Genomic DNA, 22621 nt, shown 5'->3' on the forward strand with positions numbered 1-22621 from the left:
GCGGGTATTTGATAGTTTATTGGTATCTCGGATGAATGTTAGAGATGTAGGTAGGTAAAAAAAAATAGGGTAAATGAATAATGACAGAGAAGGTGTATTAGAATGGGGTTTATGTGGAATGTATGGATAGAATTACGGGATGGTGTTGAGTATAGACAACGAGAGTATCTTGGACTAGCATAACACAATTTGTATAAAGATTTCTTGGAGGATCGGGGCTAGTGTCACTGTTGGATTACGTCTACGTACTAACCACGATGAACTTAGATGATACTCTATCCCATCTACCAACACATGAGATCTACACGATTCTAGCAAATGAAGCTCCAAAAATCTACAACCCATACACATCATCATCGAAAAACACCAACACAGCTTCACTCCCCCTCACACTAACAACTCCATCCTCCACAACCTCAATCTCCATCTCCCCCACCACCTTCCCTTGCGGAAACGACTGCCCCGCCCACGTCGTCACCTTACTATCCTTACTATCCACAAACGGCGCCGTCATCCTCTTCACCCTCACAACCCCCTCCCCCTCCCCCTCCAGCACACCCCCCAACCCCACCTTGACCGTAAAATCCCCCGTAGAATTAGCATAGTAGGGATTCATATTCACAAGCGCAACCTTCGCCACCCTATCACCCACATAAAACGCATAACCCGCAAACCTCTCCCCACTCACCCCCTCAGGCACTTCCAACGCCCTAACCCTCGTCCCCTCGACCGCAAACGCCTCCGCCATGAACAACTGAGCCAGAAAAGACGGCAGCGTCCGCGCGGGGCCCCTCAACTCGCTATCCCTCGGATAAAGCATCGAATACGTGCTGAAGCCCGGACTCCCATTCTTACCGGGCGTATTAACCTGCTCGTTGGACTGCAGCGCGAGCGTAGCGCCCTGGTGCAAGAAGGTGGCCGTCGCATTGCGCGTTGCATACAGCAATTCAGAGTCTACGACCCACAGGGCCTGCGCGAATGTATCGGTCACGTTTGGTGCGCCCGAGCAGGAAATAGAGTTGAATTCGCCGATGCTCCAGGTGCTGTTTGCGGCGAGGGCGGCGAGGGCCGACGGGTAGATTTCAGTGTCGCAGTAGTGGGTTAGCGCCGTGTGGTTGAGGATGTTGCTGATGGTGGCGAGGCGCGCGCGGGCTGGGTCGCACGTCGAGAAGGCGTACGAGTGGATCGAGTAGGTCGAGACTTGGTGGCCTGAGTTTATGCCTGCGGGGATGAGGGCCGCGGGGCGCACTTCGAGGCCTGAGTTGTCGGTTGTGGCGGAGGAGGCCCACCAGCGGGATTGGGGGAGGAGCGGGGAGGAGGTGCTGGTGTTGACGGCGGTGTCGATGCTGGCGGTGTATTCTTTCCATTGCTTTACGTAGGCTTGGGTGGACAGGTTCCAGCGGTTCTTGTTGTAGTTTGTGGGCTCGTTGCCGAGTTCGAGGTAGGCGACTTTGTCGGGTTGGTATGTCAGTGAGGCGACGGCTAGACCTGTGGCGATGTCGAGACTTTCGTTGCCAAAGTTGAGGGTAGATACGAATTTTGTTCCTTCGGGGAAATTGGACCAGCTCTTGTAGTACCCGGGTCCAACAGTTGTCCGCCATACTCCACCAGCTGGGCTAGTCGTACGCACCACGTCATCCCCGTTAGGATCAAATATCATACTGTCCATGGTGATGCCACCAGGCCGTATGACTGGATGCCCTCCATGCTCATGGATTCTGTCCAGTGCCTTGAACGTAAGCTGATTCGGATTGGTAGCATTTCCGAAAAAGTCGACCCAGAATGCCGGCTCAAAGGAGAATGAAGCAAAAGAATTTGTGTGGGGAATTGAAGCCCCTGCCGCGGTCTCTGGGACAATCAAGCTCACAGTCTGTGTATTGTCCTTGGTGGGCAATGCGTAGGCAGTGGTTACTGCGAATGAGACAGCGGCGATCCTCAGGTAGGCCATGGCGGAAATGCGTAGTAAACTTGAATCACGCTGTCCTTGTCACTGCGACAATGTAGTAGCAAAGACATTAATGGCAATTGATATAAGTACTTTCTACTTTGTATACAAAAAAAAAAGACAGAACGTCACAGCAATACCATACTCGTGTTGTTTACCGAAACGGGCCATGTCATTCCGACGGCCGTGAAATACCCCATTACGCCGGCGTGGACACGGAAAAATTAGTAGCGGATTTAAGGTGAGGAAGCGATGCTGTGGGGGATCCCGCGGGGAAGGCTAGTGGATCGTCACGGCTCGCCTTTTTTTCGCGGGGAAACAGATATGATCATGCCATCGGGTAGGTAGCTGGATTCAGCATCGTCATCTTGGCAACAATGCCAGTTTGTCTGGAACCTGTACGCACTGGTGAAAAATGACACCCTAAGATGTGACGTAGCCATAAAGACTACATACGCCCTAGTGCTGGTCCTCCGCTAATCCAAAACGACATTTCCTCCGTCTGCACAGCAAAATGCCGCATCCCTGATCCGTTAGATGTGCATTGCATTGATGTATGTCGCAGGACAGTGCCGAATACGGGATTTCATCGACACCTGATGAGCCTTATACCATGTTGCTGCATTGGCGCTATTACTAATAGTTGCTCTAGAATACAATCGCCTTCACGTGTGCGTGCGCATCTATGATACTGATTTCCGGAGATCGTTCCGGAGATCGTTCCGACCGCACGCTTGACATGCGAACGAATAATTCTATTGCCGATGATCCAATAACCATGTGTAGAGCGCTGTTGATCGCTAGTCAATGTCTATGTCTATTCCCAAGTTTACTTTGTTCCCTGTGCGCCATGAGGAGCCCCAGTTCTTCTCTTCATCATAACCTCTCCCATTGCATTTCTCACTTCCCTCTCTTGATGTACCACGTTCTGTACCATGTACTTCTTTAGCGCTTCCCTTAGCTCGCTCTTTGCCCTTTCATTATCCCTGTAGGGCACGCTTTCTAATTCCAAGAGCCTGTTCACGTCCTTGTTGCTCTCGGCGACAAATTGCCCTAGGCGGTCAAGCTGCTTGTGTATCGCATCATCGCTATTATTGGTAGGCTTTGAATGCTGCGGATCGTCGCGGTAGAGTGGCATAAGGAGAGCGAGGAATTGGGTGAGAGATATAGCAGTCTTTTTCATAACGGCAATGACTTGGAACGGGAGATATGCGGGTCGGAGGTTGGTGGACGTAACAAGCGGGTTTAGGTACTTGGTGAGCAACGCAGGGTGATCGGGACGCAGAGCAGTGCGCACTTCAAAAGTTGCGACAGCGAGAAGACCCACGTAGCGCCAGTGTGCACCATTCCTTAGGAAGCCAAGGGCATTTGCGCCCATCAAGAAAATAAGCATGCCGATGTAGGTTATGTACGTAGACACCAGTGACCTGTCAATATACTCCTTGATAGTCAAACAGTCTTGGCACTGTCTGAGGATATCTGGGCCAAAGCGGTCATATGCGAAGCGCTTCACAGGATCGAGAATGATATCCCGCGCGTGCTTTAAATGCACATAGTAGTTGTTGGCGAGTTCCGGGTCTACATTTGGTCCAATCTTATCCGGGTGATATTTGATGGTCAACCTCCTGAAGCGCGAGTTTATGCCACCTTCGTCAACATCGATGGGTACGCCGAGATCGTTGTACGCATTGCTGGAACGCTGCAGGTTGAAATCGGCTTCGTAGATGGTAAAGGCAAAGTATGCCGCATAAACAGCTATGAGGATATGGCGGCGATGTTTGTTGAAGCGTGGGGTGCCGGGTTGTGGTTTAGGGTCACCGGCACGAATGAAGATGCCGTAAAGGACCGTCTGTATCCATCCTGCAGCCTATGTCGCGTTAGATGCTGTTCCATCTGGAGTCAAACGGGTTGGACTAACAAGGGGTATGAGAAACTGCCACACTAGCAAGGGTAGGATCGCATCGAGCGATAGAGCGTCCCCGGCCATTCTCTGGTTACAAGTTGAGTGACATGAAGCAGGAAGAATGCGCACGACATAGAAAGACAGGTGGCACTGGCGTCGATCGGAACGGTTCCGAACCAAACTATGCAGGGGCACGTGCGCGTGGCAAACACAACACCGCAAAGTGACAATCAGACAGAGCAGTACCATTCGTCATTGACGAAAATGATTTGACAAGATTATCTTATAAACACCACGATCATAATTCACCGTTGGAAAAAAAAATCAATAAGGGAAAACTTTGGTATTCAGGTACGTATTCGACGTTTAGTCGATCTATGGTATAATGCAATGCGACGCAAACAATTGCAACATATTAAAAAGAAAAAGCCTACATGCTAGAAAGCACGCAGCTCTCAACAACTGTCTGCATAAAGAATCCTGAAGCCCGGAATTGGTTGGCGACTCAGCGCCGGGTATATTTTCCACCAGACATAACGCATATATGTATCGGCTTGCCGATTTTCATAGCGCACGCAGCGCGCTCACTCGCATTCATTGCGACCAGCGCTCACATACTCGCTTCAGTAGAAATGAGACTTTTTACGCTTGTCCACTAGTCTGAGGCATAAGCTCCTCATCCTGTCGGCGCTTCTCCTTGAGAGATCCCGCAGCAGATCGGTTCTCGACATCACTATCGGAAATGTCATACTGGCGGACAGCCTCGGCGATCTGGGCTTCATCCATCTTGGGCAGCTGCTTGGCGGCATGGACATAGCTGATCTTCTCCGTAAAGCCCTTGGCGAAGATGAGGTCAATCTCTTCAAGGGATCGTCCGGCAGTCTCGGGGTAGAAGAAGTAAATGATGGGGATAAAGGAAGCGTTAAGCACAGCGAAGAAGAGGTAGGTGCCCCAACCAATGCTGGTGATGAGCACAGGAGTGATCATGACGATGAAGAAGTTCCACAACCAGTTGTTGATGGTGGAGAAAGCGTTGGCCTTCTGGCGGGTCTTGAGAGGGTTGATCTCGGCAGGGTACAGCCAGGGCAGAGGCAACCAGGTGACACCGAAGAATGCAATGTAGACGAAGAGACCGACAGCGGCACCGGGGGCAGAGACGGTCTTGTCAATCAAGCAGGCAAAGGTGAGGACCATGGCAAGCATCTGACCGACAGTACCGATGAGATAAAGCTTGCGGCGACCTACGCGCTCAACGAAGAAGAAAGAGGTCGAAGCGAAGGCGGCGTAGACAACCATGTTGACACCTCCCAAAAGAAGAGCAAGGTTGTGGTCGGTGCCCAAAGCGTCCTGGCAGAGAATGGGGAAGTAGTAGATGACGGCATTGCATCCAGACAGTTGTTGCATGAATTGTCCAGAGGCACCGAGAAGCGCACGGCGGAAGTGCTGCGTCTTTCCTCCAGTGAGGAGGGCCTTGGTGGGAACCTTGCCACCGCCACCAGAAGCGTTGACGGCATCACGAATGATCTGCATCTGGATGAGAACCTCTGGGTCGTCACGAGGAACGCCATTCAGACCGGCCAAAACAGTGGCGGCTTCATCTTCGCGGTGGTGGTTAAGCAGCCAGCGAGGGGATTCGGGAAGCGAGGTCATCATGATGATGACAACAAAGGCGAAGACACACTGGAAAGCAATGGGGAATCTCCATGTGAAGTCGTCGGGGCCGTAAAGACAACCATAGTCGATCCAGTAGGCGATTAGCGTACCAATGGCAACCATGGAGCCTTCGATACAGATGACCTTTCCGCGGTTCTTGGCCTTGCAGCACCTGATGGGTGGTTAGAGTCTGAGTGCAGAAAGATGAGAAAAAAAAAACATGGGACACAACTTACTCGGCCTGGTAGGTAGGAATAGTCGAAGTGTTGATACCGTTTCCAATACCTGTAATGCATCGTCCGACAATGAACTGGGCAGTGGCACCGCCATTAGGAGGGACGCAGGCGATTTGGATAATGACACCAATGACCATGACAAAGGCACCGAGGAAGATGCTCTTGCGGCGACCGAGCTTGTCTCCAAAGACGAAGATGAAGCAAGCACCGAGGAAACAACCGACAGCATAGATGGAGACGACGAAACCTTCGTAGGTAGAGTCACCCTTGACCTGGGGGAAGGCGCTTTGGAAGGCCGGGGCCGAGATGATACCACTCATGACACCCTGATCATAACCAAAGAGCAGAAAGTCGGTTACGGCGACAATGGTGACGAGGACCTGAAGCATGCGACCGGACTGGCCCCAGTAGGTGGGCACACCATGTTCGCTCTCTTTGATACGTGGAGGCATGTTTGCGGTGTATCGATGGGCAGGTGGAGGAAGGTGAGGAGATGCTGGGGAGGTGGGCAAGCTGGGGAGAGAGGGTAGAGGTTTAAATGATGATGCCCAAGAGTAGTAGCAGGGTCCTCGGCAAAAACGTGGTGCAGCGTGTAGGGCCGTGGTCCACTAAAAAGCGACGCTACGACGATGCTGTCTGACGCGTGGAGAAGACTAGATAACGGATTTTTTCAACATGTTGGCCTTGGCTGTTGTTGTAATAACGCCAGGCGTGCAGGCTGGCGGAAGAGGCGCAAATAAACTGTGGAGATGCAAGGAGCCTAACAGGGTCTGTCTGTGGAGCCAGACTGGCTGGGGCCAATCTTGGAGAAGAGCGGAGGACGCTTGCGGTGCAACAAGCGCGCTCGGCACAGGCAGCTTCTTGTCTTAGGCCCGAGGTTGCCTCCACATTACGTCACGGGCACAAGCATCGGGAGGGTGGGTGAGTAGGGATGCGAAGTGAAGACGGGCAGCGGGCGGAGGGAAGACATGGGCCAAGAAGCCGTTTGCAGGCAGACGGCCATGCCGAGTCGTCGGTTGTAGCCATACACATGGTCGCGGGGAGGTTGATGGGCTAGCAGTACGAGTAGGCGTAGGTGTGTACATGGACTACCAAGACGCAGGGACTAGGGGATGCTCGTCACCAGTCGTTCATGTCATGGGGGGGGGCAGGCGTTTAGAGCAACGACGCCACAGGCACGCACACATACTCTCTCTCTCTCTCAGATGCAGACTCGGGCAACATGCCGCAAGGGAGGAAGTAGCGTCCTGAGATTTTTCTGCTTAGAGGCACAGCGGCCATGTGCATGTCAACATGCGTGCGCCTGACGTCATGCATCGGCGGAAGGCAGTCTTCACATGCAGGGTCTGACCAACCGTGCGCATGCGGCTCTGCAGCTTCTTCGCCTTGGCCGCTGATCTTGACTAACCAGGCCAACAATTGTGGGCCAAGAACGCACCATGGCTGCAGCCGTGACGAGCAACGCTGCCATGCACACGGGCGGATGCGCTGCCCAAGACGTGTGTGACGGACACTGCAGCACCACCACTAACCCCCTCGGGCTCAATCCGCTGCGCTGACGACTGCCGGCCGGGAATTTGTCGTGCCTTTCGGGGAGCCCTGTTCAGGCGGCTCGTCGTTTGTGTGCTTGGAGTAGGCATAGTACGTGTAGGTCTCGTTAGTATCATGTTGATGAGCGGTCGCCAGTTTTTTTTCCCCGATCCCCAGACTCGCACCCCAAGTTTGTTTTTTTCAAACAACGTCACTGCGAGGCAGCATATTTCGTCAGAGTATGAAGGTGAAGATAAAGAAATAGCGCTCATCCTGCCAATGCGGGATAAGTTGCCAATGGCAAATGCTTAGCTGACGGTTGATGAGCGTGTCGGCCCAGCGGTTTGCGGGGGTGAGGCTTCGACAAGCATATGCTGATCCGGCCCGTCCCAAACAGGAAGGTCCGGATCGCTTGGCGCGCTCCCATCTCAACTGCAGCATGCACAGCATGCACCCTCGAGGATAGCGACGCATGCAGACGCGCTGCACAATAAACAGAACAACAAGGAAAGCAGCAGGCGCGCATATGAGCGCACATGAATACCAAAGGCTCCAACCATACAGTCACATGCCGCCCATCTACCCCGTCTTCCCCACGGCCCGGCAGCACAACTCGGCTCCGTTGCCGTCTCCATTTCCCCATCAACACTCTGCCGCAGGCAACAGACATGTCCCCCAACAATACCACCCACACGGAACACACGGCTCTCATCTCTCGTGCTAACACACGCCAAATACACCTAACAAAGCAGGAACCCACTTGGGCTGCCTCCACGAGCCGCTGCGCACACGTGTTCCTGCCAAGCATCATACCATTCTCGAGTACGAGGACCGCAAACATGTAATCTGCAATGTCGGTGCTTCCGCGTCTTGCAGAATGCAGAATGTCCTTCTGATCATCACAATCACGCTTGCTTTTGCATGACAGGCCGGCCCGCGGCATTGGACATCAGGGTCGGTCCAGTGCCCGCCAATCACCACCGCCCCATACACTGCGCTATTAGCCCCCTTCTACCAGCTTCCTCGTTCCAATACCACTCGCATGTCCTTCTGACACCCTGTGCCAGGACACTGGAACTGGGGAGAACCACCATCGATGCACGCGAAGCCGGTTTGCGCTCCATCTCCGCCAATCTCCAACCTTTGTCGTTAGCACTCGATGCGAGAGCTAGGGTAGACTACTATCTGACCCACGTCAGTTCCCCTCTTGCACTCTCGGCACTGGCATTGCGCCGCGCCTACAGTATACATATATGCGGCCCATTCAACCCACTCAATTCCATCCCCGGCTTTTCATGTGCTCGCTATATTTCGCGCAATCCCAAGCCCAACCCCCCGGTTCCCAAGACTTTGGCAGCGTCCGGTAAATCCATCCGGCGTACAGAGCCTTCTGTGTGTGGAGCACCCACAGTCTCCACATTCTGCTACTCTGGCAGTCATGTGTCCCACCATCGTACTTGCCAAGTTGTGCTCCACTATGCATATCACCCTCCATCGTAACCGGAAAAAAAACGGTCGGTTGCCCGCCAACCGACAACTGCTACTTTTGAGGGTCTCACAATCTCCTCATACTTTTTGTAGCCAGTTTTGCATATACCTTGCTAAGTAGCTACCTTCCCCGTATTGCCAACACGCCCTATGTTGCACTCATATCGCTCCAAGAAGCCTCTTCCCAGTTCTAATCTATACAATCTCCATATTAACCATGGCGCTCAGGTTCCGCTACCACATCTTCCCAGTACCATTCCTCGCTCTGGAACACACCAAGTTGGAGGAGCGTCTCTCATCTCACAGCCACCTCACCACTGCACTTGGCCCTATAGTGTTTTTCCTCGTCGCCAAGACCCCGTTGTCAAAGCATCACGGCCAGAGTGTTCATACGTCCAGCATGGTCATGCCTTCGCCCATACCGCTAGCATTCGCTTCTCCTCTAACTACTATCTGTCGGAATGACCTCCATCGAATAGCATCTGCCACATCTCATCCTTGCGACCTCGTATCCTTAGTCAGTCGGCGCATAAGAAGACTCCTGATTACATGCATCTTAGACCTTTCTTTTTTTTACATTTCGTTGCTTTTTGGGCTGGAACCAGGATTAGCCCAACTATAATCCGTCACGCTCATCTCATAGCAAACACGGCGCTTTACATGCTAAACTGAAGCTCAAACTAGTCTGCCATATAAATGCCCTAGATGCATTGCACAGGACTCTACTTCTTTGTTTCTTGTGTGCATAAATACTAGCCTTGTCAAACACTGTCGGTATAATGTACAAAGAAGGGACTTCGAATAGTTATGCCAGGCGCCGGCGTTTGGACTTGACGAGATTAATCAGGTCGCAAGCGCAGCGACTAGTTTAGAACGCGGGGAAGGTTTGTCGTACGATGATTAGTAGGTGCCAAGAAGATACAGAATGCTGACAGCTGGGCAGTCACTACGCTGTAGCCTCCTATAGCGTGTGTAGGGTGACCGTGCAACACTGCGATCGACACATCTTTTTGTCATCTAGCGTAACTTATTCCTTAGACAGCCCATTACGCTCTTGTTTAGTTTCCACGTGGTTGAGGTGGTACGAGGCGCCCTAAAAGTTACTTCTCATGTCTTTTCTGCCTTGGTCAAGATGCAGCAAAATACGAACTCGAATCCTTCTCCCAAGGAGTCTAGTCCATGCCTTTACACTACATGTCACACCAGAATTCTGCCATTGCCGTCGGAGAATTTATTCCATTTACCGAACCGAACAGCAACCAAGACATGTTGGGTACATGACTCGAGAGCAGCCACTCACAAGCCACCTCAACTTCTTTGTTAGTCTCAGAAGTGAGTCTAGCAAAAATCACAAACTCGTACTGGACCAGGTGCAATTGTCCGGTTGCAAACGGGCCTTTACCGTAGCGTCGACCAAATGCCAAGATTTGCTTGGTGAACCCAAGCCGGCCGTGCAGACGCATCCGGTGACAGAATGCGATGTTGAGCGTAGATCCAGTGAAATCGCACGACGTCTCAGGTGTCAACGCATGAAACCTCAGACGGCCGGCTACGGAAGTTTTCTCTTCTCCATCTTATTTCTCCTCCACTCGAGACGAAACTTGTTCTGTTTGCGTCATGTGCGTGTGTGTGTGTGTGTTTTTTTGTTCATGGCATACCACGAGCTTACGACGTCGGGCGAGCAAGCTCAACCTAGACATGCAATTCATGGTCAACACTATCTATCCGCCAACCCGAGAGTGAGCAGTGGGGAGGTAAGGACTGGACTGAGTAGCGGGAGCACGGCAACCGCGGGATTAACATCAAGGTCCACTCGTTTGTGGCACCGGTCCGGCCCATGTTCTACAGGGATACCCGGAGAAGGCTCGAAGTTTGGACATGTATTTGAGTTTTTGTGCTCGAATATAAATGTTTTTACCGGTGAATTTTGGTCAAGAAGCCATTCCATTGGCCCATGAGGCGGTCGGAAATGCGGTTGTAGTGATATAACACCATGAATGCTACACCAAGTCTGAAGGGCAGATTCCAACACTATGCCTTGTCGTCCAGGGGGATGCTTGCGTAGATGGCTGATACCAAGAAGCGTAGCAAGAAGGTGCAAAGAAAATGGGCTTGCCCAGCACAACCGCAGGAGCCAATGGCTAGCAAACTTCGGGTGAGATATCGGCAGTACCTGGATGTCTTGCAGGGTGTTTGCGTTTGAGACTCTGGCTGTGGCTGATTTTAGGTGATTACCTTGGGCCCCGGCGCCCGGGATAAGTATGTCGGGCTTCGGGGCCAGCATGAAGCCCGCACAAGCTGTCACACGTACTGAACAGGCCGTGAACGACACCAGAATGCGCTCAAGAGCAGCCTCACCGCCCATTCGCGCCCAGCTGCCATCCATCGGAATGGAGAGTCCGATGAGTGTTTCGGCGGCGCGGCGATCGATGCGTGCCGCCAACACCATGCGCTCCGTGCATCAGCTGCGTACATGGATTGCCTGTTGTATACTGCCTCTGCCGCCGTCGTACATACGTGTCGCTGATATGAGGCCACAAGTCGGGTGAGAGATGGGAAAGAAGGTTGAGTGCAAGAGGGGGGGAAGACCAAAGCCACAGGCTGACATTCGGACCTTAGCGCCATCAACGCATAGGGTCCGGATTGGCAAATGCGGGTCCAATCGGTTCTTTGAAGAACTTTGTATGGCTCCGTTGCAAGCCACGACCAGTCGTCGACACGGAGAACGCCAGATAGGCACTCGACGTGTGCGCCTCGTTCAACTCCAGAAGCCTGTCGCCCTAGCTGCATAACGTCTGCCATCCTGAAACGCTGTCTTTTGCTACGGGGCGCCGCGGGGTATTCTTAGTCCCGCACGCCCTCGAGCCTTCAAAACCACACTGACGCACTTCCCCCAACTCACAGAGCACACAAAGCTCGCTCTGCCGCCCGTCATCTTTTCGCCAGCCTCTGGATGACTATGCAGCACCTGCCCCGGATTCTCAATCGACTCTGGCTGCGACTCAATGGCGAACAGCAAGTAAGTAGCAGTAGTGACTGCGCAATACTTGCACAACCCCCCCGGCAAACTAACTGGCCGTGCCCAGGTATGAATATGTGCGCTTGTTTGAGCAACCCGACATCCTCCTGGCCAACACATGGATCGTCGTGCGAATCGACGGCCGTGGCTTTTCAAAGTATGTCCTTAATCTATTCATCTTCCTTTTCTCCGTTGCAGCTGTATCTTTTCTCGTGCTGCTAGTAGTTTGCGTCGGCCAGCGTATGCAGGTACCCGTCATCTGGTGCATGGACGGATAATGTTGCCTCAGGCCATCCTCTCGGCTATTATTTGCAACACCAAGCAGTTCTCGCTGATACTATGCCACTAGGTTCACGACCAAATATAACTTCACCAAACCAAATGATAAGAATGGCATCGATGTCATGAACGCCGCGGCTAAGGCTGTCATGCAAGAAATACCCGACCTTGTCATTGCATTCGGCAATAGCGACGAGTACAGGTGCGTCCTCCCCGCCTCATTGGCCTGCGCTGCGTTTGAGGGAGATTGAGGGCTCCCGTAGGGCTTAAGCCCGCTCGCCTCTTCTTTCTCTACACAGCCAACGTCCGCGTTTCAAAAGTCGGTTCAGCTGACGTAGGCCGTAGTTTCGTCTTTCATAAGGACTGTACCTTATTTGAGCGACGAGCAAGGTATGCAAGCACCACTATTGGCCCCATGGCATTTTGCCGCTATTTCCCATTCCGTTGCTGACCCGTCTGTAGCAAGTTGACTACGACAATCGTCTCGACTTTTACTTCTTACTATATCTATTCTTGGGCCAAATACTTCCCGCAAAAGCCACTTACGCCCCCACTGCCCTCTTTTGACGGCCGTGCCGTCTGTTACCCAAGTGACACCAATCTCCGCGACTACATGAGCTGGCGCCAAGTTGATTGTAAGTAACACGCCACACGGTTGTTCCTACCATATGCAGTCTGGCCCCTGTAATCTCTCAAAATTCATTGCAAATGTTCCAGTGGGTCTAATGGACATCCAGGTCACATCAACAATCTATACAATACCACATTCTGGGCTCTTGTTCAGCAGGGTGGTATGGGTCCTCGTGAAGCTGAAGAAAGACTAAAAGGGACGGTATCATCCGATAAGAACGAAATTCTGTTCAAGGAATTTGGAATCAACTACAACAACGAGCCAAACTGCTTCAGGAAGGGGACCGTGCTATACCGAGACGTAAGTCATGCTAAACTCTAGTCGACGTTTTGAATAATGGCACCTGACATTGGCAGTTCTTCCCCCCGATATCGCCTGAGGAGTTGCCAACCCCCATGTTTTCGGAGTTCCCTACACCGCCCCTCGCTCAACCAAAACCTAGGCGGGTGTCGAAAGACGAATTGTCTAAATCTATCGAGAAGGCTGTAACTACTTTGCCAGAGTTGGATACTTCTGTGGCATTACCAGATTCCTGCTCGCGTCCAACGTTTCTCTCAACTACATCGACCCCCTCGCCCCCACCATCGCCGCCACACATGTCGAGGGCAGCATTTCCCAACCCGCTTCGCTCCAACCCTGTCAGCACTCGAAGTAGCGCCAATGTTCCCGACTCTTCTTTCCCGCTTTCGCCACCATCAACTGCCACCTGGGCTAGCAAACCACAGTCCAATGGCAAGCAACCACTACCCTCGCTAACACCTCTACCTCTTTCTCCGCCAACGCTGAAGCCAAGCACCAAGCCTCCGATGTCTCTGAATGCACCAAACCCAACCACACGCACAAACTTCTCGCCGACGACACCGCAGCATGACTTTCCCGCAGATTTCCCCATAGCAGGATACCGCCACAAAACCTCCTTGTCAGTTAACCAGGGCATCTCACACTCTGCTTCGGCTTCCCTTACGACAGCACAACTACCACAAGATCAGCATCCCGGACTTAAGCGACGCTCACCTAGCCAGCCATCGCTCCCAACCTACTTTGACACGGTTGCCAGAAGCCAGACAGGGCCGCCCTTCATACCTTTGCGTATGTCAAGCATCCCTGCCAACAACAAGCCAAGGAAATTGTCACTGCCTGTTCATCGATCATCTAGCACATTGCGAGCCACCAGAGGCACAGATGAGAAAGAGAACGGGACGAGTACTAGCGAGACAGTTTCTACACCGCTCCGCAGAGTCAGCCCGCCAATGCAAAAGAATAAGGCCCTACCAAGTCCACCGATGAGCGCAGAAGAGGAGATACGGACAAGAGAGAAGGTCATAGCCAGCAGCCCAAAGCATGACTGGAACAACTACTCCATGGCCTACAATGCCACAGAGCAACCCATACGGCGAGCCAGCGACTCTGAGAGTCAAACCGGCCGAGCCTGGACCAGCGAGCAGGCTCCACACCCAGGCATCCCCGAACTCCACGCCATCTCCACCCAACTGCCCCCCTCGGCCTCCAGCACCACAAGGTCCCCCCTCACATCCGCATCCCTCCAATACCCCCACCCAACCCCAGACATGCACACCCTCATCTCCTCCACCTCCTCCATCATCGCCGCCCCTCCACCCCCAAAGTCCCAACCCTACGCCACAACCCAGCCCTTCCCCAGCAGCAGCAACACCACAATGCCCCTCCGCACCAACTTACCTCCTGCCCTCACCAAGCCCAAAACAAAGGATTCGGTTTCTTCCCCGAAACAACCGAATGATTCTCAGAAACGCAGACACCCAGAGGTGAAGCGCAAGGAAGGCAAGGGTAGTTCAACTGCTGGTACTACTGGCGCGGGGGATGAAGGCCGCCCAGTCAACATGAGTCGTTCGCAACGCGACAAAGATCGCAAGAAGAGGAGTAAAGCAGCGATTCTCATGGAACATGTGGATATCATCAAGGATGACTTTTGGGACAGACGGCCTTGGGTTTTGAGTGGCAAGACCGAGTGATGGAAATTTCAATGTTTACAGAATTATTCTTTTCCCGCTCTCTTTCTTTTTTTTCCCACACTTTCTCGGTTGTTCGATGATGGGTTTGGGGGGATTTTCGGTCGTTGGTGGGGCTGGGGGAGGGGGGGGTTTTTTTTTCTTCCCCCCTCCCCCCTCCCTCTTTTCTTTCTCTCTCTCTCTCTCTCTCTCTCTCTCTCGTTTTGGGACTTGCTGGCTTGCCACATCCTTAGTTTGCGCACCTTTTCCCCCCTACTCATCTTCTTTTCTTGGGGGGAAGGGGGTAAAGGAAGAGATTTATACGGATGAAAAAAAACCTGATATCTGGAGATTTTCTTTCTTTTTTTCGGGAAAGAGTGGGGGGCGAGGGCATAAAGTATAACATTGTATCACTGGTATGAAACGAATTGTTTTTATGCGTATGTTTTGAATGATTGAACGGCTTTTTTTTTCTTTGTGTTATTTTATGGACGAGGAGGGGAGAGGAGGGTTTGCTGGTATGAATAGTTTTTCGATGTGTAACAACATGTGTATGATTTTTGTGATTGAATATCCCGTGCTTTTCTAATGCTGGTATGTCTAAGGTGCGATATAAGTCTTTTCGCGCGTATTTTCCCCTCCCCCCTCTCTTTTGTCTTTGTGTCTATGCGCACTTGAATGTGCGGGTTCGCCTTTTTGCGCGGATTTGGTACTTGGTGTGTTGCGCGAATTGTCTTCCGCTTCCGCTTCTTCTTCTCGACGTGCAGTTTTGACCCGGTGCGTTCGCGGCATGAAGCTGGCTGCTCATGTGCTGTTTTTGTGCGTAGCGAGCTAGGCTGGGACGGAAGCCTTCAAAGCTTTATCTCATCTGATACGCGATGTACTTCATCATGCTATACACGTATGGACCGAGCACATTTTTTGATACTGTCTCTGGTGTCCGGGCTGATTGTTTTGCCTGCACGTCTACTGCTTTGTGCGCTCCTTGTCACTCTTCTTCTGCTTCTTCTTGTCCGTTTTTTCCTCCTTCTTCTCCTTTGTTATATCCTTTTCGGCTTTCTTCTGTATCCGACGGAGGACGTATTGCTCGAGTGTCTGGCCCTTTTCAGCAGCGCGAGTCTCGTAATCTGCTTTCTCGGCGGGTTTAAGCTTTGCAAGCTTTTTGGTTACGACATCTTGGCTATTGTCTCTTGATTTTGATTTTGAAACCTTTTCCGACGAATCTTTTGACTTCTTGCTCTTTTTGCTCGCAGACGCTTCCTTCTCTTCCCGCTTGCGCTTGTTCTTCTTGTCTGATGTCTTTGCGGGCGCCTCGCTTTCAGAGGCAGAGGTCGGAGGGGTGCTGGTGCCGGACGAGGAATTCGAGGCTTCAGTGGTAATCGCGGATGTGTCTTCGATGGTGCCTTCTATTTGCTCGCCCTTGACAAAGAAACCGTATAAGCCACCGCGGTTGATGCCCTTGGTGCGGATCTGGTCGAGCGTGCTCTGCGCAGAGAATTAGCTGGAGAACTTCGCTTTTGGATCGCCAAGACAGGCAATGTTCAGGCGCATACATCTTTGCCAGTCCCGATGCTTTGCAGGCTCTGGTCAAACGCTCGCATCCACCACTGGTCGTCTGTTGTATGCGCCGCCTTCTTTTTGCCAAGTCCCAATTGATCATTCTTGTGCGCGATAAGAAGCGGCTTCTTGATACCGCGCCCGGTCGTGTCGAGAGAGTGGCCGGAGCCTTGCCAGCCCTGCTTGCGCAGGTATGCCTCGGCGTTCATTGCTGCTGAGGGTGAAAAGGAACACGGGAGAGTTCGCGCCAGGAAATTTTGGTGGGGAAATTCTGGGCGTTAGCGCGCAATGCAATGCGGACCCCCGAACCGCATCGTCTAGTACTAGTTTAGTTTCCAGTCTTCGTCTTACGTGCTTGTTCTGATATCAACGCCAATTCCTTTTTTCAAGACTACAAACATATGCAACAGATTTTCGATGCTTCGTATGCTGATATTCTAAGCCCTGCATCTCCATTTTTCAATCCCCCCTGTTCTCTTCTACAGCCCTCTACATATTCGTAACATGTCGATGAATATGTCAAAACACATTAGAGCGAGGCCATTCAAGAGCTTGGGTACCCCGCTGGCATTCACAACTAGTTTTTTGATCAGTTGGCTATCATGCAGCTCAGAGACTTTTGTCGTTTTATCAATTCTGCGATGTCTGCGCAGTTGCGGTGTTTACGCCGCATTCTCATGCACAATCTTTTGACACGAACAGATTAGATCAGATCGTATCTTCTTCGAGTTACCTTCCATATCTTTACTTTCACTGCATATCACTTTTCCTTCATACTGCCTAGCCCTTTCACCACTGTAGCCCCGCTAAGCCGAAGGGGGGCTCCTTCCTCCATCACGTCATGCCTAACACCATACATTCTGAAAATCTGTCTCCAGGCACACGTGGTTTCCCTTTCGCATCTTCTTGAATCTCTTTCTGCATAACCTGCCACTTTGACAATTACCCCAATTCGTTGTTATCAGTCCAGAGCACATTGCCATCATGAAGTGCTCACAAGCATTGTGGCTCTTCTCTGCGATAGCTAATGCGGCTGTAACTCAACAGAGAGCTTTGCTTCGTTACCCTGGCATTCAGTTCTCTTCGGACAGAAAGCTATCGATCACAGTCTTCAGTGATCTTCACTTTGGTGAACGTAAGTCACTACATCTACTCGCGTCTGTAACTGGCAGCTGCTTAATATATTACAGCTTCATATGTGCGAAATCGCCAATATGCAGATCTCAAAACCATGGGAGTCATGAGCTCTATTCTGGACAACGAAAGGCCCGACTTTGTAGTCCTCAATGGCGACCTTGTTTCTTGTGAATGGGTCGCCCCTGCCGACGCCAACAAGCTCATCGATCAAATTGTGGCGCCTCTGGTTGACCGCAATCTACCTTTCGGCGCGACATTTGGTAACCATGACGCTTCAAAGACATGCAGCACACTCTCCATGTCGGAGCACATGTGGTGGGACGTCAAAGGCAAGAACGGTCGAAAGCTATCATTCACGACGCAGTCTGTAGTTGGCCAGGTCGATAAGGTGGGCTGGAGCAACTACTTTGTGCCTGTCTATAGCTCCACGGATGGCGGCGATCTCAAGATGTTGCTCTGGTTCTTCGATAGCAAGGGTGGTCGTAAGTATCAGCCGACTGGCGAAGACGTTGGGGTTCCAAGTTGGGTAGACGAAAAGGTAAGTTATCCCTGCAACATACGAGACGGTACTGACGTTACAGGTTATCGACTGGTTCCGTAAGACTAACACTGCTTTCCGCCAGCAATACGGTCGCGCGATTCCAAGCATGGCTTTTGTACATATCCCAGTATTCGCGACAAGGGCATTCCAGGAGAAACACCACACGCGCACTGCCAATCCTGGCATCAACGAAGAGCGCGTCGGATATCAGGGCGACGTTTGTGACCACCAAGGCAATAATTGCAAATACAGTGGCGCTGATATACCTTTTATGAAGGCGCTTGTCGAGACTGAGGGACTCATGGCGGTATTTTCAGGCCACGACCATGGTGTTGACTGGTGCATGAAATGATCCAAGAATCTTCCCAATACCACTCCAAGCAATGGGAATGGGCTTAACATATGCTTCAACCGACACTCTGGTTACGGTGGATACTCTGATTGGACACGTGGAGCGCGTCAAATTGTCGTAGGGGAAGACATGTTAGGCAAGAACATTGTCGACACTTGGATCCGTTTGGAGAATGGGAAAGTCTCAGGAAGAGTAACTCTCAACAACACTTTTGGAACTGATCAGTACTCGGCGGCGGACATGTCAAAGACTTCGGCTCCTTAGTTCAAGCCCAGGCCCCCCACGGCGTGGCCCGAAACGTGGGATCATCAGCAAGTCAAACTTCAACTCTTGATCTGCACTAGCATAGGTACTAAATGTGCTTTTTAAAAAAAACGGGTGACTAACGCCACCACGTTATGAAGCGATCATCAGGGAAGAACAAGGTTCAACAAACAGTAATGTTCGCGGGGCTCAGGCTTATATACTTAGACTATGCATATTTTCCTGGAGGACGGGTGCTTGCGTGATATATGTTCTTGCGACTGGAACTCATACCTGCATAAGCATAGGTAGCGACTTCGTATTAATGTTTAACTCTGTTTGCTGATACCCCTCGTTGCTTGAATGTGTGCTGTCAAAGTACATATCGGATACTGTGGTATTGGCGAGAGTGCGCCGGCCGGATTAACCGTTTCTAAAGTTATCTATCTCGGCATGGTCATCTTGAACACTAAGACTAGCAGTCATACAATCGTGTAGCCCATACATTGGTGACTGACATGCGTGTACATCTATTGGTGGAGGCTATGCGTCACCCCTTTCGAGACAGCAGTGCGAGGCTAACATGGATTCATGACATCATAGCCTAGTGACAAAACTACTCCTCTAGTTTCCCGACCACGCCCGCAACATCGGCCGACGGACCAAGCGCGCATCTAACACTGTTAAGTTTGGGCAAGCATGGCGACAAGACTTGAACATTTTCTCCTTTTGGCTGCTGTACCGCTTATTACGCCCTGAGCCCTGCGCCTCAGGCCCCCTGCTTTACCTTTCTTCCGTGTTTATTTACTCCAATGATACCCTAGGTCTTACCCGGTATCACCACTTCACACCCACAATGTCTTTCCTCCAACGTCAAACGACGCGCATCACTGGTACCGAGAATGGCGAGCGCCGGCACAGCTTCCTCAACATTTCATCGGAAGGCAAAGTACCAAACGCGAAGAAGCCTCGCTCCCGACCGCCCACATCACTACGCGACCATCTTCCCTTTCCAAACTCAGCACTATGCCCCGCTTCAGGGCCATACTCCATTGGCAGCATGGAGATTGAAGTCCCTGTCGAATCTCCTCGATCTATATCCAATATCAAGCGAAATGGCAGGCATCTTTTGCAGTTAGAAACCGTGCTATTCACACTATACTACCCGGCATCAATCGGAAATGGATCTGGCATTGCACCGGGAGGGGAGAAGAAATGGAGTCGGGAGACGTGGCTCCCAAGACCAAGAATAGAGACGGCCAAGGGATATTCGCGATTCGCAGGGATACCAAACGTTGTGGGTATTGGAGTGTCTGGTGCCACCACGATGCTCACAAAGCTGCGTGCATATCGGAACAGTCCCCCTGCCACACACTGGCCCCCTGAGGGAAATTCGAAGAAGAATGGATACAAGATCAAGAACCAACAAGGCCACCCGCCTGAAGGCATGAGTGGAGAGCCAACGTTCCCTCTGCTAATGTTCAGCCACGGTCTGGGTGGTTCGAGAACTGCATACAGTAGTCTGTGCTCTGAGTTTGCAAGCTACGGTTTTGTCGTATGTGCTGTGGAACACCGGGATGGTAGTGGACCTCGTACCTTTGTAAACCATAAGAAGCGAGGGCAGGAAGAAAATGATGCACGTGATCAAAGCAGGCAAAGTGGCCCTATGCAAGATGGGCATGAGGAAGGCGAGAAGGGCTCCGACAAGTTTCACCAACTAGACCATACGGAGGAAGAGATTGCACAGGGCTATCACCACGTGGTTCGTACTTTTTTATCTCCTCTTGTAGCTAGGCAGAAGCAACGGCAACGGACTAACGATTCCAGGACTATATCTTCCCGAAAAATAACCCCAAAGACACCTCACCAAACAACGTAAACGGTGTTGACAGTGAGCTGCGTAGCGCTCAAATCGAAATGCGTCTTTGCGAACTCGAAGAAGCATATCGTGTACTGAAGATTATCTGCGCTGGCGACGGTAATCAAATTGCAGAGCAGAATCTACGGGGAAAGGGTTATATAGGCGGCTCATCGAGAGGCCTGAACGGAGTTGACTGGTCTCAGTGGAAAAATCGTTTCTCTGTAGACAAGATGACCATGGCTGGTCATAGCTTTGGAGCGGCGACGGTGGTCGAAGTCCTCAGACATACAAATCGATTCACAAGCGTCCAGGCCGGTATCATCTATGACATCTGGGGGTATGTTACCTCCTATCCCACATTTAAAGAGTGCTGCTAATACGACTAAAGTGCTCCTATCAAGCCACCGTCGGATGATCCTAAACATCGAATACACCTTCCACTGCTTGGTATTGCTAGCGAAGCATTCATGTACTGGGAAAAGAATTGGAATGCATCGATGTCTCTCATGGAAGAAGCCAGTGAGCATGGAGCACCAGCATATTTGCTAACCGTTCGAGGCTCTGTACATATTAACCAAAGCGACTTCTCAATCTTGTACAGACACTTGACATCCTTTTTTATGAAGGCTACCGTCAATCCAGAAAGAGCAATTGACCTCAATGTGGGAACAAGCCTCGAATTCCTACGGCTCGTGGCGCCTGACAGTGGCGGAGGAAAATCCATTATAAACCGTTGCATGACTGACGAGCATATACTTCAAACACCATTGATGGAAGAGACACCGAACGAAAACCGGCCGGATGATGAATGGATAGCGGCTCGTTTGCGTGTGGACAATCCATTCAGGAAACGCCTTGCTTCTGGCCTTCAGAGAAAGTTCAAGCGCAACCTCCGGGAAAGTGCTGGCGAAGGATACACGACTTCGGATGAAATGTGGTGTTTCTTCAAACCAACAGACGAAGGATTGCAGAAGTGGATCGATAAAGAAGACAAAGGCGAAAAGCGCATCGATGAAGACCATGCCACTGTGCTCAATAGAGAACGACAGAGTAGTGCCATGTCGATACCGGATGATCCTAGTCAAGACGCATCGCTGAGTGATGCTGAGAAAGACGACAAGTCCTTGCAAAGCGAAGGCATCGCCGGCTCTAAAGATACTTCAAGCTCACAAACACACCGAGATTGCTCTCCACAGTTTGTACGCAACAAGTACCACAACGACGAGCAGGCTAATAGTGGGGATAGTGGGACCGGGAGGGTCTCGACCACTGCAGGATCGACGGAAGAAGCGCTTGCCAAGGCTTGAGCCAATAGGACCCTCGATTCAGATATGGGCCGGGTCGTTCGTTGGCGTACCCAGAGCTGGAGTCATGGTTCAACAGTTTCAAAATCGTGCATTTGGACAGGACAATGTTCAGGGGGGCATAGAAGAGACTACATCTGGCTGTGTTGGCTTAAAAGAATTACAGGTTATGGAAATAATGCCATGCTTAGGCTATGCTAATTGCTAATCGAGCTGAGTACATGACTGCTTATGATCCATAAAAATGCCGGGATACTTGCTGAATCAACCCCCTTGGAATTCCTGAGATGGGGCTATGGTCGTCGTGTCAAAGCACAAGGTTGGGCCCTGACATGCGTCTTCGGATAGTAAGCCTCATGAACCAAGTTTCAAGCGGGGGACGCTACTAGATCCTAGAAGATCGATATCTGCCACAGAACACTTCTAATTCAGGAGCAGAAGCATGGCATTCTCAGGATACTCGGTGCACATTGACATCGCTGGTCTACGTGGGCATGCTTGGCCTGTGCTAACGCGGGGGTTTACTATTCAGTATTAATCGCGTTTGCAACTCCTTGGACCAACACCACCCCGTCTACGACAACTTGAAGTTCAACTTTATCGACCTGACACCTCCAGTTTCAGAACCCAGTGGTCAGCAAAGTGTAAGCGTACCTGCTCGATCAAGCGACGACACGGACCCTTTGGCGAAAACATTGCCTCGTATATGCAATCGCCGACTGCATCAGGAGTCACACAGCAACCGCTTGGTCAGCGTGCAGAAAGGGCATGCGCTAGGACAGTGAGGCGACGGGCCGTTGATCAGCCTTGAACATTCTCCGCTACTTCCGCTGCACCGGCGGCATTCGGGACCACCTTTGCTTTTCCAAGGAAGCTGGCTGGCTGGCGCCACGCGTGAACCCTGAGGCAAAGGATTCCAACAACCGGTTATTTATCTGTCTACCACGACCGTCTCCTGTCATTACAAGCTTTCTC

General features: G+C 51.5%; 10 protein-coding genes across 10 annotated transcripts; 4 read left to right on the forward strand and 6 right to left on the reverse strand.

Moving 5' to 3' along the window:
- Nucleotides 1-334: 334 nt before the first annotated feature.
- Nucleotides 335-1948, reverse strand: COCMIDRAFT_92050 (glycoside hydrolase family 79 protein; the record flags this gene model as incomplete). The annotated part of the gene is made up of 1 exon (XM_007688597.1): nt 335-1948. One exon carries the CDS (start codon nt 1946-1948, stop codon nt 335-337), a length of 1614 nt encoding a protein of 537 aa, XP_007686787.1.
- Nucleotides 1949-2774: 826 nt separating this feature from the next.
- On the reverse strand, nt 2775-3932 carry COCMIDRAFT_4243 (uncharacterized protein; the record flags this gene model as incomplete). Its single annotated transcript, XM_007688560.1, has 2 exons — nt 2775-3812; nt 3864-3932. 2 exons carry the CDS (start codon nt 3930-3932, stop codon nt 2775-2777), a joined length of 1107 nt encoding a protein of 368 aa, XP_007686750.1.
- A 558-nt stretch (nt 3933-4490) lies between these two features.
- COCMIDRAFT_92216 (uncharacterized protein) lies at nt 4491-6189 on the reverse strand (the record flags this gene model as incomplete). The annotated part of the gene is made up of 2 exons (XM_007688598.1): nt 4491-5673; nt 5738-6189. 2 exons carry the CDS (start codon nt 6187-6189, stop codon nt 4491-4493), a joined length of 1635 nt encoding a protein of 544 aa, XP_007686788.1.
- A 442-nt stretch (nt 6190-6631) lies between these two features.
- Nucleotides 6632-7827, reverse strand: COCMIDRAFT_35695 (uncharacterized protein; the record flags this gene model as incomplete). Its single annotated transcript, XM_007688576.1, has 4 exons — nt 6632-6790; nt 6923-7180; nt 7298-7363; nt 7720-7827. 4 exons carry the CDS (start codon nt 7825-7827, stop codon nt 6632-6634), a joined length of 591 nt encoding a protein of 196 aa, XP_007686766.1.
- A 1145-nt stretch (nt 7828-8972) lies between these two features.
- COCMIDRAFT_92109 (uncharacterized protein) lies at nt 8973-9377 on the forward strand (the record flags this gene model as incomplete). Its single annotated transcript, XM_007688599.1, has 1 exon — nt 8973-9377. One exon carries the CDS (start codon nt 8973-8975, stop codon nt 9375-9377), a length of 405 nt encoding a protein of 134 aa, XP_007686789.1.
- Nucleotides 9378-10472: 1095 nt separating this feature from the next.
- COCMIDRAFT_35696 (uncharacterized protein) lies at nt 10473-11557 on the reverse strand (the record flags this gene model as incomplete). Its single annotated transcript, XM_007688577.1, has 3 exons — nt 10473-10597; nt 10991-11207; nt 11273-11557. The coding sequence occupies 3 exons, from the start codon at nt 11555-11557 to the stop codon at nt 10473-10475; spliced, it is 627 nt and encodes a 208-aa protein (XP_007686767.1).
- Nucleotides 11558-11760: 203 nt separating this feature from the next.
- On the forward strand, nt 11761-14675 carry COCMIDRAFT_4245 (uncharacterized protein; the record flags this gene model as incomplete). Its single annotated transcript, XM_007688561.1, has 7 exons — nt 11761-11774; nt 11842-11931; nt 12124-12255; nt 12399-12443; nt 12516-12688; nt 12791-12984; nt 13041-14675. The coding sequence occupies 7 exons, from the start codon at nt 11761-11763 to the stop codon at nt 14673-14675; spliced, it is 2283 nt and encodes a 760-aa protein (XP_007686751.1).
- A 942-nt stretch (nt 14676-15617) lies between these two features.
- COCMIDRAFT_92080 (uncharacterized protein) lies at nt 15618-16417 on the reverse strand (the record flags this gene model as incomplete). The annotated part of the gene is made up of 2 exons (XM_007688600.1): nt 15618-16136; nt 16205-16417. The coding sequence occupies 2 exons, from the start codon at nt 16415-16417 to the stop codon at nt 15618-15620; spliced, it is 732 nt and encodes a 243-aa protein (XP_007686790.1).
- Nucleotides 16418-17192: 775 nt separating this feature from the next.
- On the forward strand, nt 17193-18502 carry COCMIDRAFT_35699 (uncharacterized protein; the record flags this gene model as incomplete). The annotated part of the gene is made up of 4 exons (XM_007688578.1): nt 17193-17343; nt 17399-17883; nt 17927-18225; nt 18268-18502. 4 exons carry the CDS (start codon nt 17193-17195, stop codon nt 18500-18502), a joined length of 1170 nt encoding a protein of 389 aa, XP_007686768.1.
- Nucleotides 18503-19337: 835 nt separating this feature from the next.
- On the forward strand, nt 19338-21649 carry COCMIDRAFT_92071 (uncharacterized protein; the record flags this gene model as incomplete). The annotated part of the gene is made up of 3 exons (XM_007688601.1): nt 19338-20243; nt 20309-20679; nt 20731-21649. The coding sequence occupies 3 exons, from the start codon at nt 19338-19340 to the stop codon at nt 21647-21649; spliced, it is 2196 nt and encodes a 731-aa protein (XP_007686791.1).
- Between the last annotated feature and the right edge of the window lie 972 nt (nt 21650-22621).

This window comes from Bipolaris oryzae (genome assembly GCF_000523455.1).
Source record: "Bipolaris oryzae ATCC 44560 unplaced genomic scaffold scaffold_44, whole genome shotgun sequence".
Classification (NCBI taxonomy): Eukaryota; Fungi; Ascomycota; class Dothideomycetes; order Pleosporales; family Pleosporaceae; genus Bipolaris; species Bipolaris oryzae.